General features: G+C 43.7%; 1 protein-coding gene across 1 annotated transcript; it reads left to right on the plus strand.

Moving 5' to 3' along the window:
• Nucleotides 1-6,212: 6,212 nt before the first annotated feature.
• On the plus strand, nucleotides 6,213-14,217 carry LOC126558129 (homeotic protein empty spiracles-like). Its single transcript, XM_050214084.1, has 3 exons — nucleotides 6,213-7,122; nucleotides 13,203-13,357; nucleotides 14,003-14,217. Exons 1-3 carry the CDS (start codon nucleotides 6,228-6,230, stop codon nucleotides 14,213-14,215), a joined length of 1,263 nt encoding a protein of 420 aa, XP_050070041.1. The 5' UTR covers nucleotides 6,213-6,227; the 3' UTR covers nucleotides 14,216-14,217.
• Nucleotides 14,218-14,947: the final 730 nt, after the last annotated feature.

Raw genomic sequence — 14,947 nt, forward strand, 5'->3', positions numbered from 1 at the left:
ACGGTTACATATATCGAGCAGTTCAGAAATACTTGCAATCCATTCGCCAACCGAACAAATAAGCTTTCAAATAAGTGAGCACCCAACTCTCGACACCGTATGCCAAATGTTTAATACGAAACCTCACCCTGTTCGTCTGTGGTGCTTCACCGCAAGCACAAAACACCAATTTCTATGCCCTCTTCTTGAAGTAAGCGGCTCATAAACCCGAGAACCGTATCATTTGCAATGGAACCTTTTGAAAATCTTGTGTCCTGAAGCACGAAAAAAAAACCATCACTTCAGCACCTTCCATAGCTCATCTTAATGTGCCTCGTCAATTGTTCACTTTTCGCCCATGCTCGTTCGTATCCAGTGTCCAGTGTCGAGTATGAGATCAAGCAACTAAACTAAATATGCTTCACCCATATTAACCATCATCATCATCATCTCTCCCGACGAGATCGCGTCCACAACCAAAAACGAAATTACGGAAGCACGGGCAACAAGGGCGAAAACAAATATTTGGGCCTGAAATCGTACCGTAACGTTTGGTTGCTTGTCTTTTTTTTGCTTTTTCGACTGCTCCATCCGGTCAACAGCACCATGAAGATCCCCTTTTCGCGGGTTGTGTATGTGATTTTTGGTTTTTTGCTCATCGCTTTCGACCGTCATACCCAAAAGTGCAACCCATAAAATCACCATCCTCGTCACCATCATCATCATCATTATCATCGGCGATGGCGAAGCTTGATGAGCGCACTGGCATTAACAGCTTCTCGGTGCGCCGGCAGTTATACGAGGTGTAGTTTGCGCGAAGTTTCTTGGACGAAACCGCGTGTTGAAAGAATCGTTCATACTACTTACTTCACAGTAACATTCATCCACACCACACCACTCACAACCCTCGTTCCAATTGCGGGCCATCCTCGTGTCGATCCTTGCCAAGCTGTGCCACGTTTCCCATGCGTTCCCGGCCAACGGAATGATACACTCGCTACAGAATCACGTACAGCGACGATCGATTCTACCACGCTTTTCCTACGAATGGTGACTTCGCGCTCCGCTGCACGGTGATCTGGTGGCGTGGCATTCGCTCCGTGTTTCGCCTCGAAGGCGTCACGCTGGTTCTCGCGTTCCCGCATCAATTTCCGCATTTTCGTGCCCACCTTCTCGGCCGGCTCATAAATATTTCATGCTTAACGTGTTGATTTATTTGTAAATAAGGCAAAGTTTAGTGCCCATGATGTTTTAATTAATAAGTGGTAAATTTGTGTAATTTTATTCTCGTGCACATCTTGACGGGAAGCCAAGAGTGGTACAACGGAAGGGCGCCCATGTAAACACCATCAACCCACCCTCCCGGATCGTGCAGTAAAAAAAGGTGGTCACGCAAAGCTCACAACAAAACATCCTCCATTACCGATCGATTGTGGTCATAACTTGTGAAACCTCGACAGTCAGGCGAAGCGTTATCAAAGCACGATTGGCATGTTTTCATGATCACATCACAATCATTGTGCTGCGATTGTTTCCCCTCCTTCAAACGCATCATCATCAGCAGCGTGGCTTCAAATTTTACCAGCCACACTATTCAATTTCATAATTCCCTAAGCCTCCACCCGGCAAAACTTAAAGAGACGGCAACGAAATCAGCTTAAAAATAAGTTTCTATCACCCTGGCGCCACTTTGACATCATTTATCCAATTACTTCCAAACGGCCAGCGCTGATCGTCGCCGAAATTTCTCACCTTGTGCACACATCATCGTGGAGGTTTTGAGGGATTGAGCCGGGAAGCCCCATACGAACCAAACGCCCGGAAGACGTCGAGGGAAACCTCACTAGGGCGTGTAACGGAGCGTGTGCTGTCGGTGGGAATTAAGATCCACGATCGTTCTAGACCGATTTAGTGGCTCTTGCAGACAAATGCGTCCCACACAAGTTTGTGCTTGGGTGTGTGTGTGTGTGTGTAATGCACACATTGGACCCAATAATTGTTGGTTAAGGTTCGGCGATTAAACGACACAACTTTGCCGCGTGTGTTTGTGTGTTGCGTAGGGGTCCGAAGGACTTCCCAGCTTTCCCGTGTTTGACATTCGATCCAGTTGGCTGGGTGGTGTGTTGCGGGAAAGAAACACGGCCGTAAAAAAGCGGTGATAATGATTTACAATCTCCCGATGGTGGCGTCACCGTTTGCTGATAATAATAGTACACCGAGAGTCGGAGTCTTCGTCTATTGAGCAAATGGAAGACTGCGAACGGCGCTTCACCGCTTGTTCTTATTAGGTTTCATCGTAATATGGTCGTAAAATTCAATCCACAAACCATCGCACTTGTAGCTTTTTGCGTTGTGTAACCTCCAAAGACTCCAAAGCGAAAATTGCCTTCCACAGCGGTAAGCCTTACCAGGGGGTTGTTGCTGTGTGGACGAGATTAAAATTATGAGCTCCATAACCGATGACCGAGTGTCATGCAGTGTGTTTTGCTGCTGCTTGTTCTTTGTTTTAAACAGATTACAATTTACACTCGTTACTCGGTTTGAAAAGGGAAATTAACGAACGTATGGTGGACGGTGGTTTGTAAGCTCATAAAGTTTAACCTGTCTGTTTAATGTTATAATTTTAATTTAATAAATGAGTTCACCTTACCATAGTTCAATTAGATTATTTCTTTGATTTTGCTGCTATTTGTTTCGCAGCGCCTACGTTAAAGCAATTTTATTTTAATTTCACTTTTTCGGGAACAAGAAGCTATTATAATTAAATCCAAAATTAAAATTATTTTCATTTTAAAGTGACGCGAATTTATCAACAACGATAAATCAAAATTATTAGTTTGCACCTAATTTAATAAGCGGATAGGAATTCCGATAAGCAAATTAACCCAGGTAACGCCTAGTAATGATTTTCTGAGGGGCAAAAACAGCAAAATACTAACATAATATCTACAAATAAATAATTTATTCCTTTTTTACAAATACTGTTCTAATTTGTTTGGCTTTTATAATGTGATCACAATTTGAAGTCGTCCAAAACTTCATCTATTTCGGGTCAAAAATCAGCACCGAAAACAGCATAGAGACGGAGTTGCGCGTTAGGGTGCTGGAAAATCTGTCGCGACGGTCTAAGCTGGGACTGTATAGTACCTTTGTGGCCCCAGTACTCACATACTCCTCTGAGACATGGACCCTGTGCAAAACAGACGAAGCCCTCTTAGCCGCGTTCGAGCGGAAGATGCTCAGAAGGATAAGATTGAGTCGCTACAACGACGAACTACGAACGTCGTACGTTGTACGAACTTTATGACGACCTCACCGTCGTGCAGCGAATTAGAATCGCCAGGCTCCGATGGGCTGGCCATGTTATAAGCATGGCACCGGACGACCCAACTCAGAAAGTCCTTAAAGGCCGTCCACACGGACAGAGGAGGCATTGTAGGCCCAGATTGAGGTAGAAGGATGGCGTGGATTGTTTTAATTTTACTCTGAAAATAAAATAAAGGCAACGAAATTATCGTCCAAATTTATAATGGAAAAAAATGTCATAAATTAAAATATACTCTAATTGATTTTGATAAAATTTCTTTAAGCTTAAGTAAGCTTGTTAAAATGTTTTTCCATACAGTAGCTGACAGTAGTTAAAGACTACTTTCATATTCGATTATCAAACTGCTAATTTCGATACTGATACTAGGTATAACTTTACTAAAATTTTATAGAATGTTCATCAGCTTCTTCACTATCTATAAAAATGTTGTACTTGTCCATTAGTTCATAAATGATTGTGGAAAAAAACACGAAAAAATACCTTTAAAAAAGACTAAATTTTTAGTTTTTTATATTTATTTATGAACTCCTTTATAGCTCTTATGTGTGTAGATTGCTATGCTCTTATTGATTTATTGATTTATCCTACGAAAGGAAGGTAGCTAAGATTTTAATAACAAATTTTATCGTATTACACTTTTCATTTCACCATTTTTACCCCATCACGTATAGAGCCAAACAAAATTATAAGGAAAAGCTAGTATCAACGTAATACTTTCCATAACATCTGTATAAATTATTCCTCCCTTGTTAATACTCCCTCCATTAATACATTACATCGTTCAACACAAAATTAGTGCTTGATCTATCGCTGCCCATCAGCATAGATTCAGTGCACGGGGCCAGATTTTTGTCACGCACATTTACACCTCGCCCCATTTCCCGCCCCACCTACCCACACCCACCCCAGGCATGATGCAACAGCAAACAGGGAAAGCGAAAAAAAAACACCACGAAAGCCTTGATGAAGTAGAGCTAATTAATTGCTCTTATCAGTGAATACGATCGCAAACACCAACCGATGGGGAGCGACAGCGCACAGGCCAGAGAGCTGAAGGTTAATTCCTGTCGTATTCGCCAACAAACACAGTAACACTGGCGGATGGAAATATAGAGGACGGCAACAGTAACGACTGCAGCAAAAAAAAACCACACACCAAACATACATTAATTAAACAAATAAAGACAATTATCATCTAAATCAATCTAGACGACGCGCTTCATTCGTACGGTGTTTTAATTTGTTTCAGCAACAACAGCAAAAAAAAAGCTAAATTTGCGAGATTTGATGTAATAGTTCTCCTTTGCTTTTTGATGCTTTGAGGGCATAAAATGTCACACGGCCTTGAATAGTTGGATAACTTACGAGCTTATCGTTGGTAAACTCATGCAGACAAACAGTGTAAGCACAATTGAGCATCATTATGAGCAGTATCTCATACGGCAGACAGAGCAGAGACTGAAGCGAAAAGAATTTCTTCACGACAATAATCGAACTGAACACATGACAGTGGATTATAGCAAACGTTTGACACTTTGGATTCGTCGAAGAGACAAAAAAAAGGAAATTGCGAGGGGGAAAAAACGATTGTGTACCAATTAAAATAGCAGAAATGTCAATGGAAAGAACAGTGTGAGCCTTCACCGTAGAAAGAAAATAAACACAAATGAACTAGACCAATTAAAGAATGAACTTATAACAAGCGCTTAATGGCAGTATCATAAATAAAGCGAATGTAATACACATACACCACCACCATCATCGGCCTAAGGAGAGTGCGAGCGAATAAGATAGAAGAGAGAAAAAAGGGGAAGAAGAAAAACTTCATTGTACAGGGATCAAACCAGCAAGGCAACAAAAAAAAAACAGCAACAAAGCTCTCACCTTGGTTTGAACTTAATTCGTTTCGATCGATAAATTCGTCCCAGCTACTGAACCGATCACTCCGGTCACATGCAAGAAAAGCAGGCATTGGAAACATCCGCAGCATCCGCAGCTGGACGAAACCAAGCATGCTCCTTTTCTCTCGCTCTCTTTCTCTCTCTATTTTCATCACATTCACCGAAGAAAAACATTATATACACCCGCCACCCTCTGTGTGGTGGAAAAAATCACAATTTCAACCCCTTGCAAGCGAGTTTTCCAATACATAGACGCTCAACATTAGCTCCGCCCATTCGCTCGACTGCACAAATATGGCGCATGCGTCTGTGTGCGTGCGAAGCGTAACAACAAAGCACCAGCCAACATGACGCGCGAGAGCTTGCGGAGAAAAACTTGCCTTCGGTACAGTCATTCCGAGTTATGCGTTCGCTGTGCGCAGATCGATCGATCGTCACCGTGTTTGGTCGCGTGCGTTTGCTATGTGGTATCGTTCGTGCTGTGAAGTTGTTGTTTGAGGAAGAGGAAAAAGAAAAGGCAAAGAAAAGCTGCTCACTTTTTTTTCTGTGCGTTGCTGCTTCTTTATCAGTTGTGGTTTTAGAGCAAGGTGCAAACAGAAGGAAAGGCTGCACGCGAGTTCCCTGTGTTTAACGTGCATTAAGGTGTGATTAAGTGAGAAAAGAAATTTCACATCAATGTGTGCGTGTGCGTGTTTATAATTGCTTCGTTGCAAAAGAAATTGTGCTGACAAATTCGATCGTTTATATAAGTGACGTTAACGCAGTTTTCCACCGTTTTCTTTCGAGTGAAACAAATAAATCCAAGTACGGAAAGCTAGCTTTAAATTGCCATTTTAAAAAAAAAAACCGGGAACTAGAATCGACCCACCTGCTCCGTGTTCATGTGTGCGTACGTGCGTTGCAACCGGTGATGCTCGTTTAAGCTCGTGTTTCAAGCACACACAGTAGACAAAATTGAGTCGCACACGCGTGCCACCATTCGCGACCGACCGTGGACCCCGCCGCCGAGTGCCACCTTCATGATTGACACGTGCCGCACGGAGGAGAAGGTGTTCAAGATTGCCACCAACTACAAGATGCCGACGCTGCAGCCCCGCATCGGTTTCAGCATCGACTCGATAGTCGGCAACACAACGCCCGCCAAATCACCGCCGTCCCCACCGCACACCATCACCAAACCGGAAACGGTTACCGGTGGTCCGGGCACGGGTGGTAACGGTGGCCATCCGACCCAACGCACGCCGAGTCCGCTCGCGTCCGAAAGCTACTCGGTGCGGTTAAACCGGCTCCAGAGCCTATCGCCACCGCACAACTACAGCATCACGCGCCTTCCGGAAAGTCCGCAAAGTCTCGAAGGAAGTCACGCCAGCGTTCGATCGCTCGAAGCACTACAGTCACGCCTTTCGCCCCCGGTTAGCCACTCCAGCCCCGGCGCCGTGCCTCTCTCGCTTAAACGGCCCCGCAGCCCATCGCCACCCGCCTCACCTCCACCACCGCCGCCGGGTGTTGGGATGGGTGTGGGACCGCAGGGTGGACCACCGCCACCCGGACCGATCGTAGTGCCCGGTTTACCGCCCGGTCTTGTACGCCCATTCCCGGTCAGCCCTTCACAGCCACCCGCACACCCTTCGCACCCAGCGGGACCGGGTCAACCGGGCCAGACGGACATTAAATCGTTGCCACCGTTTCTGCACACGCCCGAGATGGTGCAGGCGGCTCATAATCAACACTTTCTGGCGGCACAGTTTCAGGCGGCGGCATTGGCGCATGCACAGGCTGGCCAGCCGTTCCCACCGCATCCGGCCACTGCCCATCTGCACAATCCGAACCTGCCACCGCGGGATAGCTATCCGCTGTATCCGTGGCTGTTGAGCCGCCATGGACGTGGTGTGTTCCCGATTGGATTCCCTGGAAGTAAGTACGAAGACGGGAGTACTGTACGAAAAAAAGTACATAATTATAAAGAACTAACTAGAATGGGGCGCAAAAGTGCTTGAAAATGTGCTTCATTGCCATTTTCAATGCAAATTGCAATAAGCCGACGGCAAACTGCACCTGAGTGTGATATTTTATTGTCATCTAACACGAGCAGCATTGGAGAGGCCGATGGCACTGTGTTAGCGATGTGGTTCTTTCACACGAGAGAACTTGATTTCAAACCCCATTCGAGAACAGAGTTTTCTCCTCCCTCCGGGATCACTGAACAAATTTTACAAGTCACCAAAAAGGCCAACAAAAAGACGTTACACCGCACTCCATAAAATCGAGTTTACAATATTTGGCATTGTTTAAGTAGCAGCCTAATTTTGTGATCTTCGTGTAACCTTTCCAAACAAAAAATAAAAAAAGGAATAAAAAGCTGACTCTTATGAAGAAACCATCCTTAATTGGAATGATGCTGTTTGTTGTGTGTTTGTGGACCCTCCGCCACCGCCACCGTAAGGAATCTATTTTTGATGAACCCGTAAAAAGGTGGCTTCATGCTGGTGGAAAAAAGATGATGAAAAGAAATCTTATTCCCTCTCATACCTCCCGATTCCGAGAATGGACATTACTCGCTTTTGGGCCCACTTATCTTTCAGGAACTTGGGTTTTCCTTTTTTCCTTTTTCTTTACCGTTTTTTTTTTTTTTTTTTTTTTTTTTGGAAGGAAAGTGATGTTTATTGTTGCCACCATAATACAACTTGCTTTCTTTCTTGCTTTCTTTTGAATTGGTGTTGTTAACGGTGTGTCGCAATCGTTAAAAAAATGATGATTCTGATCTAATTAAGATACGTTTCTACCTGCGTTTGAAGATCGTTTTATTGCCTCCGTGTCTACCCTTTTAAAGCAATCAAACTACGAATAATGTCCTTTCAAATGTTAGAGTCGATTTCTTTCGGGTTTGGGTACTATTATTTTTATTTTGAAATTTAATTTGAAAAATTGTAATCAAAATGTTCGTCCCTCGGTACGCTCGTAAAATCCAAACTTGTTTGCACATTTATTAAGAGTAACTTAGTAAGAGCCTCGTACCCAACCAGCGGGTTATAAATATTGTGATAAACTCATCCATCCGCAACTGGCAGACAAATTCCAGCCGCTACAAACAGCAGCAGAAATAAATAATAAATCAAACCACTAAAAACGCATAGAAAGATCCGGAGACAGATGTGTTACAAGCGTTTAATGTACTACCGATGGGAAAAAAATGGAAAGCGGAAACAAACGCACTCGACGTCGCATTTCACGTGTCCGTGTCATGCGATCGAGCGTGTGCGCGAATCGCGACAAGCAGCTTCCGATCAGGCTGCTTTCAGCTACTTACGATCGTTTCGATCAACTTTCCTTTTTTTTTTCTCTCCACCGTTTTTTGATACACATCCCCACATCAACACATCAAACCGTAAGCTGTTAATAAAAGCTCATTTATCACTAATTTATCACCTCGTGCACGAAGAAGAGGCCTCTAGCGCTGGATGGTGGTGATTTTTTGGAGCTCCAACGACCCAGTGCAGCTCGCCCACAATGCTGCATGTGCGCGTTTACCCCCCCCCCCCCCCCTCTCCCCACCACCAACCGTTCTTCATAATTTCAACGGATGCTGTAGCAATAAATCGAATTCCACAATTTATACGCATTTTAACGACTACGTCCGATGGGGCGAATAATTTATGCCACACTCTTAAGCGTATAAGCGCTCTGGATTCATTTCTTCAATGATGTCGTGTGCGGCCGCGTGTGTGTGTGCTGTGGTTTGGATATTAAAGCTTACCACTTTGGTTGTACGGTTTGGTATGCTTGCTTTTGCACATTCGTTTGCCTTCGTACCCCCAAGGCGCTTGTTAGTTTTTGTGTTCTGTCTCCACATTCTTTTGGTACAAACTTTATCCTGTTCTTCAGCCGGGGTTTGGAGGCAAATTTGTGTTGCCTGTTTGTTGGAATTTTAAGTGCACAATTACATCGCCATTGTACAGGCAAAAATTACTCCGCAAAACGGGCACATTATACGCACATGTGTAGAAGTTGTTTAACGCAGAAAATAAACTTTGCTACCAACTTATTGTTAGTTCCTTCTTTACGATTTTCCATCCGAGTTCTTCAGGCAAAAGTGCACGCTTCCTTTGTTGCTAAATTATCACATCCAACAGCAGTGGTTAAAATTAGAAAACAGACATAGGATGTCAGGAAGTACGAAAAGTGAAAATTTAAGTGCGTACAAATTTAATTAACAATCAGCACAAGAGGATTCATAATCATCAACTGTGGCTTCTTCAGCTGCACAAGGACACATTTTTTTTTGCGTTCCGTTTGTTAAACCGGATTAGCCCTTGGCAATTTAACAGCCTCCAAGGGCCAATTATTGGGTGCGCTCCATTTATCCGCTAATAAAACATGCTTGAAAGTGCGAATATAATATTCTTCCTTTATGGGCACTTAATGACCAATGTGGACGACTAGTGGAAGACTAATTTTGCTTTATTTCACACTCACTGGCGTCAGAAATTTAAATTTAGAAATTTCAGAATTTAGAAATCAAATTTAGAAATTTGTTTAGTTATTTAATTGCTAAAAAAATTTGAGTTTAAATGTCAAACCAACAGTGTCTTTCAGTCACAAAATCTCTCTCCGTTCTTCTCTGTTGTAACATTCATCCCTCAAAAAAGAACACAAAATCAAGCCATTAATTTATGGCGATGAAAATAAATTAATGAGATATTTAATACCGATATCGTGCCCCGCCAGTGTTTATGATGCTCGATGCTCGTTTCCGTTGCTTTTCCTTCAACTGTCAGCCACCAAAAACCAAATTTTTGTTTTGCCGAAAAATTCACCCAGGAACCAGCCAGCGTACGAAATCTTCCGATTTCGATCAAGAAAACTGAGGGTGGAGAGAAAACGATTTAACCCGAAGGGATCGCCTGACGCCAAACTTACGAAGAAAAGAAGCAAAAAAACACAAGCGATTCGATCTTTTGCAACAGCTCGTCTTCATTCATAATTACACACCCGAACACAACCAAAAAAAAAAGGCACGCCAGACACGCCAAAGAGAACGCAAAACGCAAGAGGGGAAAGAACATGACCAGTTTCTCACTCAATCTGGTGGTTTTGGGGGTTTTAGTTCTTGACGGAGCTAACAAAAAAAAACGGAGCATTTAGTGTGGATTTTTACGAGCAACTTAATCTTCCGTTCGATTCGAGCATTCGATGCATGATCGGTGGTTGATCTGATGATTGGACCGCTCGAAAAACCCGTATCGTTATGCACGCGCGTGTATAGGTTGAGTAACAAATTGGTTCAACTTCTTTTTTTTTTTTTGCTGTCCAACCTTGTCTTCTTATTACTCTAACCCCACATCACTCACGCCAACAAAAAAAAAAACCCGTCCGTTTCGGTCGTTAATTAATTATGCACTAATTTTGCTCCAGCGTTCTATGTTTCGCTCAAAATATTCTACCACTTTTTTCCAACCCTTCTTTTCCATCTTTTCCACCAAACCGCTTTTCGTTTAATTGCTTGTTCTTTTTGGTAGGTGTTTATACGTGCGGATGCGAATAAGTGCATAAAAGTTTGTGCATCCCCTGTTTACACATCCGGTGGCGCTCAGCACACATCCGAAAGCGCAAACAGGTATTAGACATGTGCAGGAGCACAAGAAAGTGTATGCAGGAACAACAAAATATTGCAAAAAGAAATCACCTTAACTCGGGGTCCAGTGTGGCATCAAATGAAATATTCATTTCGGTGCAAAAACGTGGGGGGGGAGGGGCCTTTTCGACCGACGAGCGTGTTTAATCTACAGTAATAAACACAACTAAATAGAAACGAACGGCAAAGCCAGAAAAAGGGAGGAGAAAAAAACGTATCAAAAAATATTAAAAACGATGCAAGATAAGGTGCAAGAAGTATAAACACTCTAAACAATAACAACACGGAAAAAAAATAGGAGAAGGACACGTAGAAAGATGCTTGAAGCACGGTGTGAAGAAAAAAAAAACGTTATGAATTTTAAATGAAAACCGATCTTATCGATCTTGCCGTCCGCAGCTCACCGCAGCATTGTTCTGCGTCTGGCAAGGCGAACGCGAGAACCGAGGGAAACGAAACAACAAAATCAAACAACAACAACAACACGATGAAAGAAAAGTGAAACCAATCATTTTGATCGCAGGATAAGCCGCGGGAATAAATTGGTCTGGTGTCTTAGAAATCAATCATTCCCACTTGGCTCCCCTTTCGGCTTAATTAAGGTGACATGTTTGTGCGACTAGAATGGTGACGACGAACCTGGGCGATCGTGTTACCGGTTAGAAACATTGTAAGAGCGCAACAGATCGTTGTGTTTGTTTGGTGGAGTTTTTCTTTGGCAAACCAGACAACGCACGCTAGCTACTGAATGAGTTTGCATATCTTTAGGCGCTAGAAAAATTGCTCAAAGAGCAAAACTAACGATTAGCTCGCAATCGGTCCACAATAAAACGATCCATTTTGGATCGTTTTATCGCACTACACTTTTACCACCACATGATCACAAACGCACCCATACATTCGGGTAAAATACAATGAAACCCGAAGGGCGATCGCAAATGGCGTAGTTTGGCGCGTTGTTGGAATTGAATTATCTAAATTAAGTTAATTTTCAACTTCGCGCCTATTTCGCACTCCTCGTGTCGCTTTCCGCCTTCCGATTCGCTGCAAGGTGTGTGGACGCCTCCCACAAGATCGTCCGATCGTGGAACAGGTCGGAAGCGAAAAAAGGGCACCCTCGCGTATCGAGTGACAGACCGTGACTTCACCGACACAGAGGCGGGAACCCAAGCGGTTCCGGCAATGGTGGCTACGATCGCGTCACAGTGATACGATTATTTTAATTGAATTACACGCAGACCCCCGATGGGGTCGATCCAATCCGGTGGGTTTGGTGTTCCTGTCCATGGGCCACGATAGGATGTTCCTGTTGAGTGGTTATGTTCACGGTGTTGTTTGCCTCACAAACGGTTCACCCCATTACACACGACCAGTTCACGAGCAGGGTTCTCCCAGGCCGTCTCTTGCCCCCGCTTGCGTTTGTACATTCGTTTGTTCGCGGGTGGAAAATGTATTAATTAGTGTTGCTAGTGGAAGTTGATTATAAAGGTAATTACGAGTCTATGGCCTGGTTTAGCAGCGTTTTAGCAGCGGTGGAAAGAGTGCAACAACAAAAAAGTCGTGTTGATTGCTTTTTAATTGAGCTTAGAGATTTGGAAAGGAAATCACAAAGATCGTGCCCATAATGCAATAAGGGAGTTTATTTTAAATAATAGAAAAAGTATGTTTTTAAAAATAAAAACTTATTCCACATGTGTTGTGCTCTTCGGGTGAGCTACAAGCCGGATAAAAGGGGGTTGAATAAAGGGGGTTGATCGCGTACAAAAATTGCACACTTTCAATTGCGGAGCCTTCCATTAAAAACTCATTTACACATGCAAAGCGGAACACACGGTACGCACCCTTCGGTGCACGGCCATCCTCGTTGCATCCTTTTTTTTTTCTTCAATTATGCTTCCCAGGTGCTGCTAGTAGTGCAAGGCATGCCCGTGTCTGTGTGTCTTAGTGGGAACTGGTACAACTTCCATTAAAGCACGCCTGTGCAATAGTGCCAGTATATGTGTGTGCCGTAATGATATATAATTATTTAATTACACGTACCATGAACACTAGTTTGTGTGTTAAACGTAATAGACTTGGTTGCTGCTTGCTGTTAGAGGCGCTAGTAGTATGTTTTTACAAATGTTTCGCACACCGATTGCACCTACACAGAAACATACCGACGCCTGGGGTGGCCTCCGGTGCAGGGTTCCAGCTCGTTGCATTTTCATTTCGATTTGGGCATTTACAACTCGCTACTTTCGCAAACGCGTTATTAGCCGCTGTGTAGACGCTTGATTTTCGCGATGCCTTTTCACTGGAACGGTCACGTGGTCACAAGCCGCCATACTAATAATCTTACGTCCTTTTCTTTCTTCCCCAGACTACCTCATACCGTTCCGCAAGTCGAAGCGCGTCCGGACCGCTTTTTCACCCTCGCAACTGCTCAAGCTGGAGCATGCCTTCGAGAGCAACCACTACGTCGTCGGTGCGGAGCGCAAGCAGCTAGCCCAAAACCTAAACCTCTCCGAGACGCAGGTAATTATGACCACTTCTACGTAAATCTTGCAACCAGAACCCGTCGAATGTCCTTTGATGGTTAATACGCCCCATAGAAGCCCCACTGGTGGTTGGAATTATTGGATTCGGCTTTAGACCAATGGAACTCTTATGAACCAAAAAAAAAAAAAAACTAGTCAAACAAGCCGTTTGTAAGAAGCTTTTGTCCCAGGCAGCAGTCGCCCGGCCGACCGAATACGATCACTAAGAGGGTCACTCAGCCAGTGTAAATTAGATTAAATTACATTTATATCCCTACTTCACTTCATAATTACCTGCCACACACTCGTTCCTTGGAACGCACCAAAGCTTGTGCTTTATATTTCTTGCCTCACTTCCTTTTACTTGCTCGTTCGTGGGTGGCGTGATCATTTGGTTGACTTATAATATCCTCCCTCTAGCGAGGCGTGAAAACACGCACATACACACCAGCTCAATTGTCACACCGGCTAATTGTGTCATATTACCAGATGGGGCTAGAGCGTGCATAGGCATGAGAGGGTGGTGTGTACCTGTTTGACAAGCCACTTTGAACGAGCCGCCATTTTTTAACACACACTTAATGTTGTGCTTTTGTGAGATATTTTATTAACTTTTTTCGTTTGTTATCTTCTCTTCCTCCAGGTGAAAGTATGGTTCCAGAATCGTCGCACGAAACACAAGCGCATGCAGCAGGAAGAGGGTGGCTCAGGATCCGGTAAATCAACCGACGGTGATCATCAGAATCGGTCCACCTCTAGCCCAACCGGTAGCTGCGAGGATGAGGACGATGAGGATGAATTCATCGACATGGACGACTGTCCGAGTGATGAGGAAAATATGCACCACAATGGCTAAAAACAATAAGGTGTCGATATGACGTCAGTGCCAAAAACGACGCTTTCTCCGTCTGGAAAACCCTGGCTTTCGGTGTCTTTTGGCGCACGGCACCACCCCCTTTTGTACCCAGTGAGTAGGAGTTTGGAGCGGTGTTTCGTTTAGCTTTTCTTGTTTGTGGTAAAATTAATTCGAGCACACAGACACGTTGGTTCAAAGCCACCAACAACACAACCGGAGCAATCCCATTTATTTGATAAGAATCGAGAAGTATTACCGTGTTTTCCTATAAAGTTGTTTGTAAATTTTCGTTTAGATTGTAAGAAGGTTAAGGACACCATTACCAGGAGGATTTTTTTTTTCTTTCTTTTAATCAACACATGTACATAGTTCGCCATAGGCCGGTAGGGAATAGTAGTGAGTCGCCTGTTTGCGAAACGTGTTAGTCATATAGTATACCCTGTAACATCCGGTTTTACAACTAATGCTGCTACTTTAAAAGGTAAACATTCTTCCGATACGAGGCTACGATGCGATCAATGAGAGAGATGAGAGAGAGAGAGAGAACGAGAGGAAATAAGATAGAGATAGAGATTATGTGAGCGGTTCCATGCAGTTTCAACTACAACCACGCATCTCACAATCAGCGAACAAACTTTAGTGACTGAGTGGTTAGTAACCCTGTAAATTATCGTATTATTTAACGAATTAGCTCTAGCAGATCACGCATTCGGGTATGGTACGAAGCCGAGC

The sequence above is a fragment of the Anopheles maculipalpis genome, chromosome 2RL (assembly GCF_943734695.1).
Source record: "Anopheles maculipalpis chromosome 2RL, idAnoMacuDA_375_x, whole genome shotgun sequence".
NCBI classification, from domain to species: domain Eukaryota; kingdom Metazoa; phylum Arthropoda; class Insecta; order Diptera; family Culicidae; genus Anopheles; species Anopheles maculipalpis.

Bases quoted from the DNA above. Each gene is read 5' to 3' on its own strand.
- LOC126558129 (XM_050214084.1), top strand. From the start codon at position 6,228: ATGATTGACACGTGCCGCACGGAGGAGAAGGTGTTCAAGATTGCCACC. The intron at 7,123-13,202 runs GTAAGTACGAAG...TTTCTTCCCCAG, and splicing joins CCCGATTGGATTCCCTGGAA to ACTACCTCATACCGTTCCGC. The intron at 13,358-14,002 runs GTAATTATGACC...CTCTTCCTCCAG, and splicing joins TAAACCTCTCCGAGACGCAG to GTGAAAGTATGGTTCCAGAA.